The sequence below is a fragment of the Hippopotamus amphibius genome, chromosome 17, assembly GCF_030028045.1.
Source record: "Hippopotamus amphibius kiboko isolate mHipAmp2 chromosome 17, mHipAmp2.hap2, whole genome shotgun sequence".
Classification (NCBI taxonomy): domain Eukaryota; kingdom Metazoa; phylum Chordata; class Mammalia; order Artiodactyla; family Hippopotamidae; genus Hippopotamus; species Hippopotamus amphibius.
Window position 1 is genome coordinate 20543287 of NC_080202.1, and position 13828 is coordinate 20557114.

The 13828-nt window shown below is 47.0% G+C and overlaps 1 protein-coding gene across 14 annotated transcripts in view; it reads right to left on the reverse strand.

Annotated features, from left to right (window-relative positions):
- Window positions 1–13828, reverse strand: part of RFFL (ring finger and FYVE like domain containing E3 ubiquitin protein ligase) — a 66856-nt gene that overhangs the window by 16494 nt on the left and 36534 nt on the right. For 11 of the 14 annotated variants that reach the window (XM_057714230.1, XM_057714224.1, XM_057714225.1 and 8 more), the window contains one exon: window positions 1524–1711. In XM_057714230.1, the coding sequence (XP_057570213.1) occupies window positions 1524–1703 (180 nt within the window). In that variant the 5' untranslated portion in view covers window positions 1704–1711. Of the gene's footprint in view, window positions 1–1049; window positions 1397–1523; window positions 1712–1929; window positions 2846–13828 lie in introns of those variants that run through there. The other 3 variants (XM_057714231.1, XM_057714229.1, XM_057714223.1) reach the window with 3 other exon arrangements.

Below are 13828 nucleotides of genomic sequence, written 5' to 3' on the forward strand. Positions count from 1 at the left end.
ACTCAGTGAGACAACATGTCTGAAATGCCAGGCTCACTGCCAGGCATGTGACCAAGACCCGACAGCCCTCCCTCCATCTCATCTCAGACCCTAACTCCACCCCACCGTTTCCACCACTGACAACACTGAGGCCACGTGGCCGAGTTTCTCCTACTCTCCACTTCCGTCTCCATCTATGGACTGAACCTTTCAGCCTACATATAAAAGGAGAGGCATCCCTGCCCACCGAGCCACAGCCCCTGGCCTGCAGGAACCTCTCTGGTTGAGTTCTCAGTGACTAGAGTAGCCGAGCAAATGACAACAAAGCTTGGCTCCGTGCCCGCCTTCCCCGCACTGCGGTGAGGTGTAGGCAAAATACAACCTACGAGGCCAAATGCCAATCTCCTCCACCATCCTACAGGTACAAAGGGGTGGCGGGTCGACACCGTGAGCTGCAGAAATCGCGACGTGCCGTCTTCTGGGAGGGAGCTTGTGAGAGTCAGAGACCTATGTTTGAATCCCTGCTCTGACATTTAATAACCACGTGACCTCGGGGCGCTACCTAAGCAGAGGGGACAGAATTAGCATTTTAATGTCCCCAATGCTATTTATTAGGAACTTGAGAGTTACAGTTTCCTTCTTAGCTTTTAAACTTTAAGCCTTAGTTTCCCATATGTAAAGTGGGAGTGTAGAGTCCCTAAACTTACATCACAGAGTTATTGTGAGGATTAAATGAAACAAAAACTCTATAAATTGCTTAAAATAGTCCCTGGCATACAGCAGATGGCTTAGAAAGTATTTTTTCCTCTCAAATTTCCCATTATCCTCATGTTAACATCACGTTCTGGGCTGCAATCCTCTCATTCTGCAAAGAAGGCAGATGCAGTAGTTCTTTCTCCAGGCCAGGGCCCACCTTCGGCCCCAAGCATGCCTGACCACTGACAGAGGGACGGCTGCGCCCACGGTCCATCGCCCAGCCACTGAGTCCACCTCTTGCTCACTAATCTGGAAAACACGGCTACCATGCCTTTCAAATGAAACAGCTACAGTAAATAAGCTCCAATCTTCACCTTGTTAGGGTCCTGATGTACCTGAGATGTTCTTGACACTGCTTTCAACAAAAGGAACAAGTTCATCCTGTTCAGGTCAGGCTTTTTACGATGGCAGCTAATGAAGGAATAACAGCAAGCATCGCGCCAGGCGCCCTTCACAGCGTAGTTCATTTTATTCCCACAGCACCATGAGACGTTGACTTGGGCACAACTATTACAACCCCACTTCATAGATGGGGAAAATGAAAGTCGAGACAGGTTGTCATACAGCTAGGACGTGGCCGAGCTGCCACTGGAATTCAGATCCAGTTGGCTCCAAATCTGTGCCGAGATGCTTTGCTTCTGCTTGGTTAGTGTTAATACCTCTGCGAAAGGACGGGTCTGGGTTGCCAGCTTTGCAAAGGCAAGGGGCAGGTGTCACAGAAGGGTCAGCAGACGTGCCCGAGAGCCTGAGGCTACAGTGGCCGAGCAGGCCAAGAGGTCAACACTCACCTTCCTGGCCATGCTTGCAAAGTGGGCCCCACAGGCCTTACAGCTTGGTTCTGAGCCCGTGGGAGAAGGGAAGGAGCTGTACCCAGGGTTGGAATAGGCCTGCGTCCTGGCTCCCTGGGGCGGTGGGGCCTCCTCAGGCTGTCCATCCAGGCAGAACCAGTTGCAGCAGGTTGCCCACATGATTAAATCTGGTAAGAGGGAGAAAGGGGGAAAGGTCAGAGTTAACACACCTCAACCACGTTCCCTGTCCACGCCTGCCGCCAGGGTCGAGATGAGGTGGGGCTTGCGGGGGCCACCAATTTCTCACCACCTCCTGCACCGGCCCTGCTGCCATCGCAGATAAAGGTGTGCACAGATGCCTGAGATGCCAGACAGGCCAGCACGAGCAGCCGAGCCGACATCTTACCTTCGAGAGGTTGCTGATGCCTGTTTGCGTTTCATCTGAGATCTTTACTTCAAATAAAATCTTCTGTCTTAGCAATCACAAGCGGCCTAACAGCCCTTTTATTCAGGAACATGACCTTGCCCCTAGAGCTCAGACAGATAAACTCTATCGCACACATGTGTACAGTTCCACACTCATGTGTACAATTCCACACTCACGTAGACCATGGTGGGGAGGGATCATTATTTCCTTTATTTAGATGAGGCAACCCAGGCCCAGAGGAATCAAGGTCACACAACTAATATATAGAGAAGTGAGATTCCATAAACCCAGCTCTTCTGACTCTAAAGCTAACGTTCTCTTCCCTATACTATGCTGCCTCCTGATTTCCCCTCCCACCAGCCAGCAGAACTTACGTGCAGCTCTTACATTTGTACGTCCAACCCTACATCAACTTGTACCGTGGCACCGGTAACAGCCGTGCCTTTTCCTACCACTAAGCCACATATTCCTTGAGGGCAGGGGCCACGCCTCATTCACGCCTGTGCTGGGCCCAGCAGTGTCGTGCGCACAGCAGATGCTCCACAAATGCTCGCTTCCTTGCTGAATCCGTGCCTCTGCGGGCTTATTAAGAAGTTCTGGGTTATTTCCATTTTACATATCAAATACAGCAATTAGGGGCCAGGGGGTTGAGGATTTTTTGAGATCACAGAACAAAGAGAATCCAATCTCTCAAACGTCAGAATAAACTAAACATTGCAAGGGGGTCCACTAAAATTCCAAGCGCTGCTGTGATAAAGGCAGATGTGCTTCTCTCAGTAGATCAAGGCAGTCAGGATGGACACTGTGAGCCTGAACTCTCTGCTTTCAGAGATAATGAAAGAAACGTAGTGTATTAACAATCAGCGCACGCAGAATGGTACTTTCTGCTCTGCCTCCTGACTCACTGAAAGTGCCTTTGTTAGATCAGAGTTCAAAGATGTAGTAAAAGCTGGAAGGAACTTAAGCTGCCAACTGGTTCCACCTTGGTTATTTTTTTAGAGGAAAAGAAAGAGGCCCAGCAGGGGGAAGGAACTTCCTGGTTCACCCAGCTATAACCTTCGGCCTCGCGATCACTCCAGGGCCTTTCCAGCTTCCCAACACCGCCTCCAATACACGCATTTACTTCTGCAGGCGTGTCCAATTATCACCTGTCTCACCCGCTTGCCTATGACCCCGGTGAGAGCAGGGACCATGACAGTCACACAGTGCCCAGTAGACGGGCGGCTCAACAAGGCTACTGAATGAATGAATCACACGCGATATTTAAAGCTTAACTAACCACACATTTGTTCCGTTTCCTACACATCAAAAACATCTCTCTCTGACTCACGATGACTTGTCTGAAGACTCTTGGTTCCCAGAAAACAGGGACCTAATCTGCCTTATGAATTCACATAGAATAATAAAGCCAAGAGCAGTTAAATAATCGAGTTATTTGTTGGCAAGAGACTGCAGGCAACAGCAGAGTAGTAGCCCTCTGCAAGAGGACGTCTGTAACTCTTTAAAAATCATCTGTTGATGAAAGAGTGTGTAATAATACAAAGATCACAGGATCTGGAATCTGAAGACCTGGGCTGTTAACCTACCTCCAACACATCATAGCCTTTCTGCAGTTCATTTTTCTCATCTGGACATTCTCCAGGCTGTAAAGCACTAAATAAACCTTAGTTGTTGCTACTAGCATTATAACAATGCTTTTACTGCAATTTCTCTGGGACAGCACAGGTAAAAAGTAAACCTAGAGATCTCACCCCAATTACCATCTGGCTTTCTGGGCTTGTCCCACACGTGGACAGATAGATCTCTGACAGAGTTAGCAGGATGTGTCCATTAACTGAATGAGGTGGGGGGAAGGAGAGTAACAGAGAAGCCTTAAAACAAAGCTGTGGGTGGTTCACCAACTTGTCAAATCCTCCCCTCATTCATGCGGCAGCTCTGAGAGGAGCCAATGCCTTGCTGTCTCCAGTACTAGGTGACTGTGGTTTGAGTACCTACCCTCATGGAGTTCATGGTCTAGTAGGGGAACGAGAAGTGTAAAACCGAAAACTGAAATTTCAGGGTGATCAGTGCTTTAATGGAGGCTTGTGCAGTGCGGGGGGGAGAGGGTGTTCACAAAGATGGGAATAATGATCGGCTCCTCGGGGGTGGAGGAGCGACCAGGGAAGACATATCCTATTGAGACAGGCTGGGACCCCGGGACCCTCTGCTGCAATGCTTCACCTGGACAAACGTCTCTTGGGGCAACAAAATACAAAGAAACTATAAGGGACTAAAAACAACTGCATGCATGCATTGGGGCAAATTATGGACAAGATACAAAAAGACCAAAAACCCAACGCCATTTCTGAAGAGGCGGGGCAAAAACAGGGTACTGGGAGCAAAAGCAGGGTACTGAGCACGCCCCCTGCACACAACACCAAAGGGGTGGGCAAACCACCTACGCCGCCCTTCCGGCCCGACCCCCGGACCCGTTCCCACCCTCATCACCACGTATAAGGAAACAGCTCGCACCCCCCACCCCCACCCCAGCAAGCAAGTGAACCCCTTGTTTGCTCTCATTTCCCACTGCAGCAGGGGCCCCAGTAAAGCCTTGCCTGAATTTCTTATCTGGCCTCTTATCAATTTCTATTGATTAAGGAGGCCAAGAACCCTGGTCAGTAACACTATTACGGACCAGAAAGTCAAGGGCAGAAAGATTTTCCCAGAAAAAACCAAGCGCATGCATCAAGGCATTAAAGAAACTACAAAATGCTTGGCTGGGTCAAGGGTAAGGGTACGGATAGCTGAGAGCACAAGCACAGCAAGTCAACAAACAGCCATTTTAAAAAGACACCTTGTGTCCCATGGTAAGGAGTCTGGACTTTATCCTATAGGTAGTGGGACATGAGTAAGCTTCAGGCAACCACATTTTGTGATCTTACTTGCATTTCAGAGTGGCCACTGAAGCAGTAAGCAGTGTGGCAGACAAACCCGCGAGGAGCAGGTTGGAAGCAAGATATGGGCAAAAGAGAAAAGGACAGCTAGATCTCTGACAGACTTAGCAGGATGTGGCAATGAACTGAAGAGGTGGGGGGAGGGCAGAGAAGATGCCAGCTCTCTGGGTTATGCAACAGGAGAGAGGGGAATCACTGACCCGGCTAAAGCCCTGGGGTGGATTATGTGTCTGTGTGCTGGGGGGGTGGGGGGCAGGTTAAGATTCTCAGTTGAGTTTTGTACCTGTGGGACCTGCTGATGTTTACCCAGCACTGTGTCAGCTGAAGATAAAGGTCCAGGGATCCTCGCCTGCTGGAAAGTATGTAAAGTCAGAGAGGGGCAGAAGGCTGGTTAGACCGTCTGAGAAGCTGGCCTGGGACAGCCCTCGGGAACATGAGATCTAACGTGCAAGTGGAGGAGAACCAACCAGCACTGAGGAAGGAAGGAAGCATGCTCAGAGGTGGCAGAACTGGAAGAGGCTCTCAAATTTCTAAAAGAAATTTTCAGTGCTGTCAAATGACCCAGAGAGTAGAACACACAGAGGAATGCGATGGACCGTGATGGGCCTAGTTTTAGGAAACAGTGAATGTGCTCCGTGCCCGAGCAGGTAAGGAAGAGAGAAGCTGACCAGCAACCACAGGTTGGGAAGTGAATGAGAAGTGAGGACTTGCCAGGTTCTAAGGATAAATTATTCTTTCTAGAAACTTTTAACGACGAAGGGAAGAGAGAAGGCAGCAGAGGTCGCAACATAAATGTGGACGTGTTCACAGACCGCAGCAGAAACCCTCCAAGACTAAGAGCTGAGAGAAGAAGGGAAGCTGGCAAGGAATGATGGGAGTGATGGCCAGGAGTGGAAGGAAAAGTGACCAAGTGATGAGACGTGGGGGTGGACTACGACCTCTTTCACCAGAGGGTGGAACCGAGGTGAAGACAGATGGAACCAAAGATAGGCTGACAGCATTAGCAAAGAGATGGAAGGATGAAACATTTAATCACAAGAAGAAAACAAACTTTTCTTCCACAAGGAATCCACAAATTGCAATTTTTTTCTCTAAGAGGTAAGGACTTTGCCACAGAATGCATAGACCCACTTGGTAAGGCACCATCGGTTGGGAAATCTGGAAAGCTGGCCAGCTCTATATTGTTTCATTTCGTGTGCTTTTACAAGCACTTGGGAAGCACCAGATGTGCTGGGCACTGGGGAGACCAAAGGTGATTTCCACAAGGTCCTTGCCCCAGGGGCACTCTGGGCCCAGTCAGGCACGATATATATACAGCTCAGGTGGTCCTCCTGGTACAGGAGCTAAGAAAGCTCTTCCTTAGCTGGGAGTCAAGAGGACCTATCTTCCTCACCACTATTTTCATCCTCTTAACTTTGGCTCTAATCTCAACTGCCTCCTCTGAACAGCTCTAAAAGAAAAGCTGTCAGCCTGTTTCAGTATCTGGCTACTCTTACAAGGACTTGGCTCTGTGTGAAGACTTGAAATCTGCCCCTCCGTTATTCCACAGGCCCCCATGTGTGGGTGGAGAATGCAGCCTCATCCTGGGGATGTGGACGTGTGGGCAGCGGTCACTGGGGAAGAGTCTCCAGTGCTAAAAATACCCTAGACCTGCTCGCCTAGCAGAACAGGCTCACCAAAGTCAGCAGACTAGGCTTCTACTCTGTGACATATATTTAAATACCAAAGACACATTTCTTAATGTGGTCTTGCCAAACTGGAAAGCCTTAAGCCGAAATAACAACTATATTCAGGGTTATTTCGGGGAGTGAAAGCAAAGAAGTTTATAATTTTCACACTGCCGTACAAACTAAACACTCTTCTCTGGAGCTATGTTGCATCCATCCTTCAGCCCTAAACACACATGTGGCATCTGATTACGTTACTTAAGGACTGAAAGTGGAACCAATTGTGGGGTGTATAAAGAATTCTCCTTGGGTTGACAACTTTGAAAAACTTCCCTCTCTGATCTTCAAACCTCCTCCTGAAAAGAAAATTCTCATCAAATCTTCACTGAGGGCTTGAAAATTCCTTCCCCAGTTCCCCTCACCCTCTTCAAAAAAGATGGACTTGGTGAATTAATTTTCAAATACAGTCTGCCTGCTCTCTTACTGAGTTTGTTTGAAACCTGCCAGGCTCTCCTTTTCCAATTTGCCTAAAGAGTAAAAAAAGATAGGAGATGTAGGGCAGGGGTGAACAAGACACTGTGCTGTTGCCTGTGGAAGAACCCTGGGGTATGAGGCAAGAATGGCGAGCTCCCACCCGGGGTTCCGTCAGCTTGATAAGTAAGCTGGTATTTCTTGGGAGACCGAACCCTGTTGAACAGGAAAATTACAGTGCTAAGAACAGGATAAGATAAATGACCTATTCCAGGTAGGCTGAGTATAGCCACAGTTAGAGACAAGAGGGCAGATAATGTGATTTCTCCCTATTAAGTCCTAGAATCCTAAGTAATTTCTTTAAATATTTATTTATTTAATTGGCTGTGTTGGGTCTTTTTTGCTGTGCGCGGGCTTTCTTCAGTTGCAGTGAGTGGGGGCTACTCTTCGTTGTGGTGCGCGGGCTCCTCATTTCCGTGACTTCTCTTGTTGCAGGGCACAGGCTCTAGGCACGTGGGCTTCAGTAATTGCAGCACATGGGCTCAATAGTTGTGGCTCACGGGCTCCAAAGCGCAGGCTCAACAGTTGTGGCGCACGGGCTTAGTTGCTCCACAGCATATGGGATCTTCCTGGAGTTGGGATCGAACCCGTGTCTCCTGCATTGGCAAGGGGGATTCTTAACCACTGCGCCACCTAGGAAGCCCCCTAAGTAATTTTAAAACAAACACTTCTCTACTTGTGCGCCTGCCCAAGACAAATGATTTTAAGTGGATCAATGGTTGTCATGGACTTTCCTATGTAAGAAAGAAGGGTCAAAATGGACTCACGGAGTAAAAAGGTCAGAATGTCAGCGTCCTAGTAAAATCTCTGAGTTTGCATTGCAACTCCAAAAACACCTTGCTGGGCTTCCTAGGTGGCGCAGTGGTTAAGAATCCGCCTGCCAATGCAGAGGTCACGGGTTCGATCCCAGCTCCAGGAAGATCCCACATGCCGCGGAGCAACTAAGCCCGCGTGCCAAAAAAAAAAAAACACCTTGCTAACCACCAAAATCTAAGGCACTAAAGTTGAGACCCCCAAGGTTCCCATTCAATCTGTTCTGATTTTAGTTAACTGCTCTGTGTGCCAAGGTACTTCTTGCAACAACAGGCTTTTACTCAGATGCACAGACAGCAGCCTCTTGGAATTAACATACTTGTGGTGAACTCACTGTGTAAAATATTACAAAAATTCTTTGAAAAAAGCCTAATTAAAAAAACCCCCCGAATCCTCAAAGAAGTGCCTTTCTGACACGGCAAATCAGAAAATGGCTTGTTGCAAGCCTTACAGAACCATCTTGTTTATTGAGGGCAGTTTGCCTACTGTCACTACTGTATTGCTGGAATTATCAAAAGCATCTATGCTGTTAAGTGCAGAAAGCAAAGTATCCCACGTTCTGGATCATTAATACAGAATGGGCTTTGCTTCATCTTGTATATCATCCTTAAAAAGCAATTAAGGTACAAATGCAATGGCTTTGAAAGGAAATGCTATGAAAAACCTATCAATATGGCTTAGCCATGCCTCTCTGAAATAATTGCAGAAGTAATTGCATATTCTGAGAAGTAAAGAAGAAAGCAGCCATTCCCCACTGGAAGGATGCTTCTTATCTGCCAGGCACTGAGCTAGGTACCACCTACTGTTACCTCAAATGACCCTCACAACCATCTGGCAAGGCAGATTAGCTCTTCCCACTCTCAGGTAAGGAAACCAAGGTTCAGAGAAGTTAAGGAACTCGCTAAAGGTCATAGCTAGAGGGTAGTACAGCCAGAATTTGAACCTAAGTCGCTCAGACCCTGAAGCCTACACTCTGTAAGCCACAAGAGAAATGTTCCCAATTCTACACAAAAAAAAAAAAAAAAAAATCAGTCTATCTGCCCTGCAGCCTATTCCCCTCTGAGCATCTGCTTTCTACCTCTACTGAGCTTTCCCATCAGTACACACGTACTTTCCAGGAACTCCCAGATTTAAAAAACTCTTCCTTGCCATAAGGGAAGTATAAATTACAATCACAACATGTTACCACCAAACACCCACTGGAATGGCTAAAATGGAAAAGACAAATACTAGCAAGTGTTGACGGGATAAAGAGCAACTGTAACACTGCTGGCAGAAATGTGAACTGGTACAACCACTTTGGAAACACACACACACACCCAGGACTTTGCAATTCCACTTCCAGGTATATACCCAACAGAAACATGTTTACCAAAAGTATATGAGAATGTCTGTAGCAGTACTAGTGTAATAGCCCCAAGGTGGAAAAGATCCAAATGTCGATTCACAGTAGAATGGAGAAATAAAGGTATATTCATACAGCAATGAGGATAAAACTACTGCTCTATGCAATGGTAGAGGTGAATCTTATAATGCTGGATGAAAGATGACAGGCACAAAAGATACATGCTAAATGATTCCATTTATATAAAATTCAGACACAGGCAAATTACTCTACGGTGCTAGGAATCAGGACAGCGGTAATCCTCCAACAGTAGATGGAAGGGGCACAAGGGGGCTTCCGGTAATGTTCTATTACTTAATCTGAGTGCCGGTTATATAGACATTTACTTTGTGAAAATTCATCAAAATGTACACTTAGAATTTGTACAATTCTCTAGTTATAGTTTAATTAAAAATTTAAAGAAAGTTTTTAAAACGTCTAATAAAATATTTGTAATTTGTAAAAAAAAAAAAAAAAAAAAACAGTAATAACAACAAAAAAAAACCCATTTTGACTCCATATCCCCCACTCCTCAGTAAAGGTCCTTTTTACTGCTCTCCTCAACATCAGAATTTCTCCAAATATCTGACTCCACTTCCTCAACCTCCAATTCACTCTTCAACCTTCTCTAGTCTAGCCTGACTCAATCACTTCACCTAATCTCTTCTTTGCAAGGTCACAGGGACTTTCAGGTGGCCAGGTCTGAGAGAGACTCTCTAGCTTCATCTTCCTCAACCTCCCAGCAGTGCTGGACACAGGCAGCCCTTCCTTTCACCTTGAAACACTCTCCCCTCTAATCATCTCTTAGCTTCCAGAACTCTGCACCCTTGGTTTTCCTCCTACCTCAAAGCCTTTGTGCTGTCCCCCTCCCTCTGTTCTTAAACTCTGGCAGTGCCTAGGCTGTCTTCAGTATCCTCTCCATCCACACTCTGTCCCCTGAGAAGACCCCAGTCAGGTGGCTTTAAACACTCTTCTCAAGCTAAAGATTCATCAGTTCCTATCCCTGTCTCCCTTGCCCCCAACAGTGGTCTAGATCGCATCTCTCATCTATTACTCACATTTCCCTCCTTAGGCCCTTTGAAATTTGCTGTTTGTTCCTTCCACCTGGACTCTCCTCCCCAGAATATCACATGCTTGGCTCCTTCTTGTCATTCACCTTCAGTTTAAATATCACTTTCTAATCTCACGCCTAACAGTACTAGCTGGAATTACTGCCTTCCCTAGCTAGAATTTAAAAATCCATAAGGGCAGGGTCTTTGCGTTATATTGCACCTTCAGGGTCTATAATGGCTTCCTGGACAAAAGGACCGCTTCTTAACTAGTTTCCCAGCTTCGTTTCTTGCCTCTCTTCAATTCTTTCTCCACGAGGCATCATCCACTTTCTTCCTCCCTCAACACATACACTTAAAGCTCTTTCATGGATTCCCATTACATTTGAGAATTAAACATTCTCACTCCAGCCCTGGCCCACTTCCCCAATTCATGTCCTGCTACTTTCCTGAACACTCACTAAGCTTCATGCCATGTGACCCTTCACTTCTTCAAGGACACCAGGCTCCCTTCTGCCTTGGGGTCCCTCCACTTGCTCCCCTGCTGCTAACTGCTCCTTCTCATCTTCAGGTCTCCACTCAAGTGTCACTTGTTTAGAGGAGTCCTCCCCAGTTGCACACTCACTTGCTGCCCTTTCAGTTTCCTTCGGGAGAAGGATCATAATCTGTAATTATCTCTGTCTGTTTACAGTGTAAACTCCAAGGGCAGGAACCTTATCTGTCTTCACTTTTCTATCCACATCCTCTAGCACCAAGGCCACTTCATAGCAGGCACCCAAATAATTTGTGGAATGAACAAACCGAGGTCGGAGAAACAGTCTATATTTTACCAATACAGCTCGTAAGGCAAGTACGAGTTATCTCTGTTTAGGGCCCAGATATTTATAGTGACACAAAGTATGGGACTTCCCTGCTGGCCCAGTGGTTAGGACTCTGCTCTCCCAATGCAGGGGGCCGGAGTTCGATCCCTGGTCAGGAACTAGATCCCACATGCCACAACTAAGACCTGGCACAGCGAAATAAATAAAAAAATATTAAAAGCAAAACAAAACAAAACGAACAAACAAAAAAACCCTCCAAAAGTAGCTAGGGACTTGCCTGGCAGTCAGTGGGTAAGACTGCGCTCCCAATGCAGGGGGCACGGGTTCAATCCCTGGTCGGGGAACCAAGATCCTGCACGCTTGGCATTGCCAAAACAAAACAAAACACAAAACAAAGGTAGCTAACCTTGAGCAGCCTACTTAAGCTTTCTGAGTCCCTTTCCTCACCGGTATAAGAGGGTAACACCTCCCCTATTGGAAGGTGACTGTAGGGATGAGAAATAACAGTGTCTAACCTGCAGCAACTGCTGCAAATAGCAAGTCAAAATAAACTATTAAACTATACAGTTACGAGTCTAAAATGGCCAACAGCCCAGCTGTTCAATAGGGACTCTTGGCTGGCAAGCCCAATGTCCCTCCCTCTCTCTGGTCACGCAAAACCTGAGTTTCCTACCACCCAAGGGACTAGGCTGGAGGGGGGCTCTGACACAGTTGATCACATCACCCCCACACACAATCAGTACCTGGAGAACTCACCTGAAGTTTAAAATCATCTCTCAGCTTGGAAGGCTGCTTATTTTTAAAAAGAAGTTAGTCTGGAAAGAAACCTGAACTCCCTCAAAACCGTTTAACGCAGAAGAGAGTCTCAGACTCATGACTGGAATTTTCCAGGAAATCTGCCTGAGGGGTCCATCTCCAAAGGGGAAGATTTAAAATGCTGGTGACAACACAATGAGCATACGATAGGGTGACTGTTGCATTTGTAAGCAGGCAACTTGCAGGGTCAACCATATTACAGACCAGTCTCCCTTGCTGGGTGCGGGACAAGGAAGCATGTTTTCTGTGGTACTGAGATTATTCCTGAGAGATGTATTTTAGAATGAAGAACTCAGAACACCTGAGTCACAGAGGAGACAAGTATGGTGTGGAACTTTAGAACCCCAAGGCCTGAATGAGAACAGCCCTGCTGAGGTGATGTATGGGCTGGACAGAAACGGGAGCTCTCTCAAGGCTAGAACATTCCCAAAGGCTTTAAAACCTAATGGATGGGACTTCCTAGGTGGTGCAGTGGTTAAGAATCTGCCTGCCAATGCAGGGGACACAGGTTTGAGCCCTGCTCTGGGAAGACTCCACATGCCACAGAGCAACTAAGCCCGTGCGCCACAACTATTGAGCCTGTGCTCTAGAGCCCGTGGCTCCACAACAAGAGAAGCCACTACAATGAGGAAGCCCGGGCACCACAATGAAGAGTAGCCTCCGCTCTCGGCATCTAGAGAAAGCCTGTGTGCAGCAATGAAAACCCAACAAAGCCAATAAATAAATTAAGTAAATAAATAAATTTATTAAAAAAAAAAAAAACCTAATGGATGTTTTCCATCCTCCAAGGCAGTCCTTTAGATGTAGGTAATGGATATTGCATCTTTCCTAGATAAGAATTTTTTCTCAGGGCTAAATTTTAGAAAAAAGAACAGTAAAAAAAGTACATATTAAAAAAACAAAGTTCCCAAACATGAAGTTTTACTTTGGTTTTAGACTCAGTCAGACCTGTCCTTAAATCCTGGCCCTAACAGTGAGTAACAGAAGGAGCTTGAGGAAGCTGCCTCTCTGAGCTTCACTGTAACAGGAAGACACTTACCTGATGGACACAGAGTAGGTGCTCAGTATGGAGGGAGCAGACCTTACCGGGCTTTTCAGTTTTACATGAGGGGCGGAAGGCAGTACTAGACGTTCAGTAAACGGCAGACACTAGAATAAGGCACGGGACCAATGAGGATAGTGTTTGCCTCTCTCCAGATCAGCATCCAGAACCTCCGTTCACACTGAGCCATCGGAGAAGACCTCAGAGACACAGGGGCCTGGCTCCTCTCTCCTCCAGTCCCTGAGTTACACTTCAGTACAAACAATCAAAGCTTCAGGTGAGAGAGAGGATCTCCTGTGCTGGTATTTCAGGCACAGGCAAGAGGAAAACTGGGGGAGTTATTCAGACTTGGGGGTCCTGAAGCCCCTTCTCAGATGACCCTAGAAATTTTTATTTTTTAAGGAAAAAGTAAAAACACTACAAAACACCTAACATGTGCCAAGTGAGTTGTCACATTTCCATTTAATGTCTCATTTAATACAGCAACGTTGCCCCCAAACTCAGAATTTAAATCTTATTTTGTAAATGAAGAGGCTGGGCCTCAAGAAGGTTGGGTAACTGGACCAGGGTCACATAGCTAGAGGGTAATGGGATGTAAGTCCAGGTTCTCTGAGTCATGTGTGGTCCTACGGAAAGAGGGGGCTGCTTTCACCATCCACACCCCACCCTCAGCACCAGTGCTCCAAGGGCCTGTGCACTGGGACTGACTGGGAGAAGACCGCGGAACGTGTGAAGCAACCTGGGGGGAGGGGGAGCGGGGGGGGGAGCGCTTCACACCGGTTCCTCCTCCCTTCTAGGGACACCCAAACGGGTATCAACCCA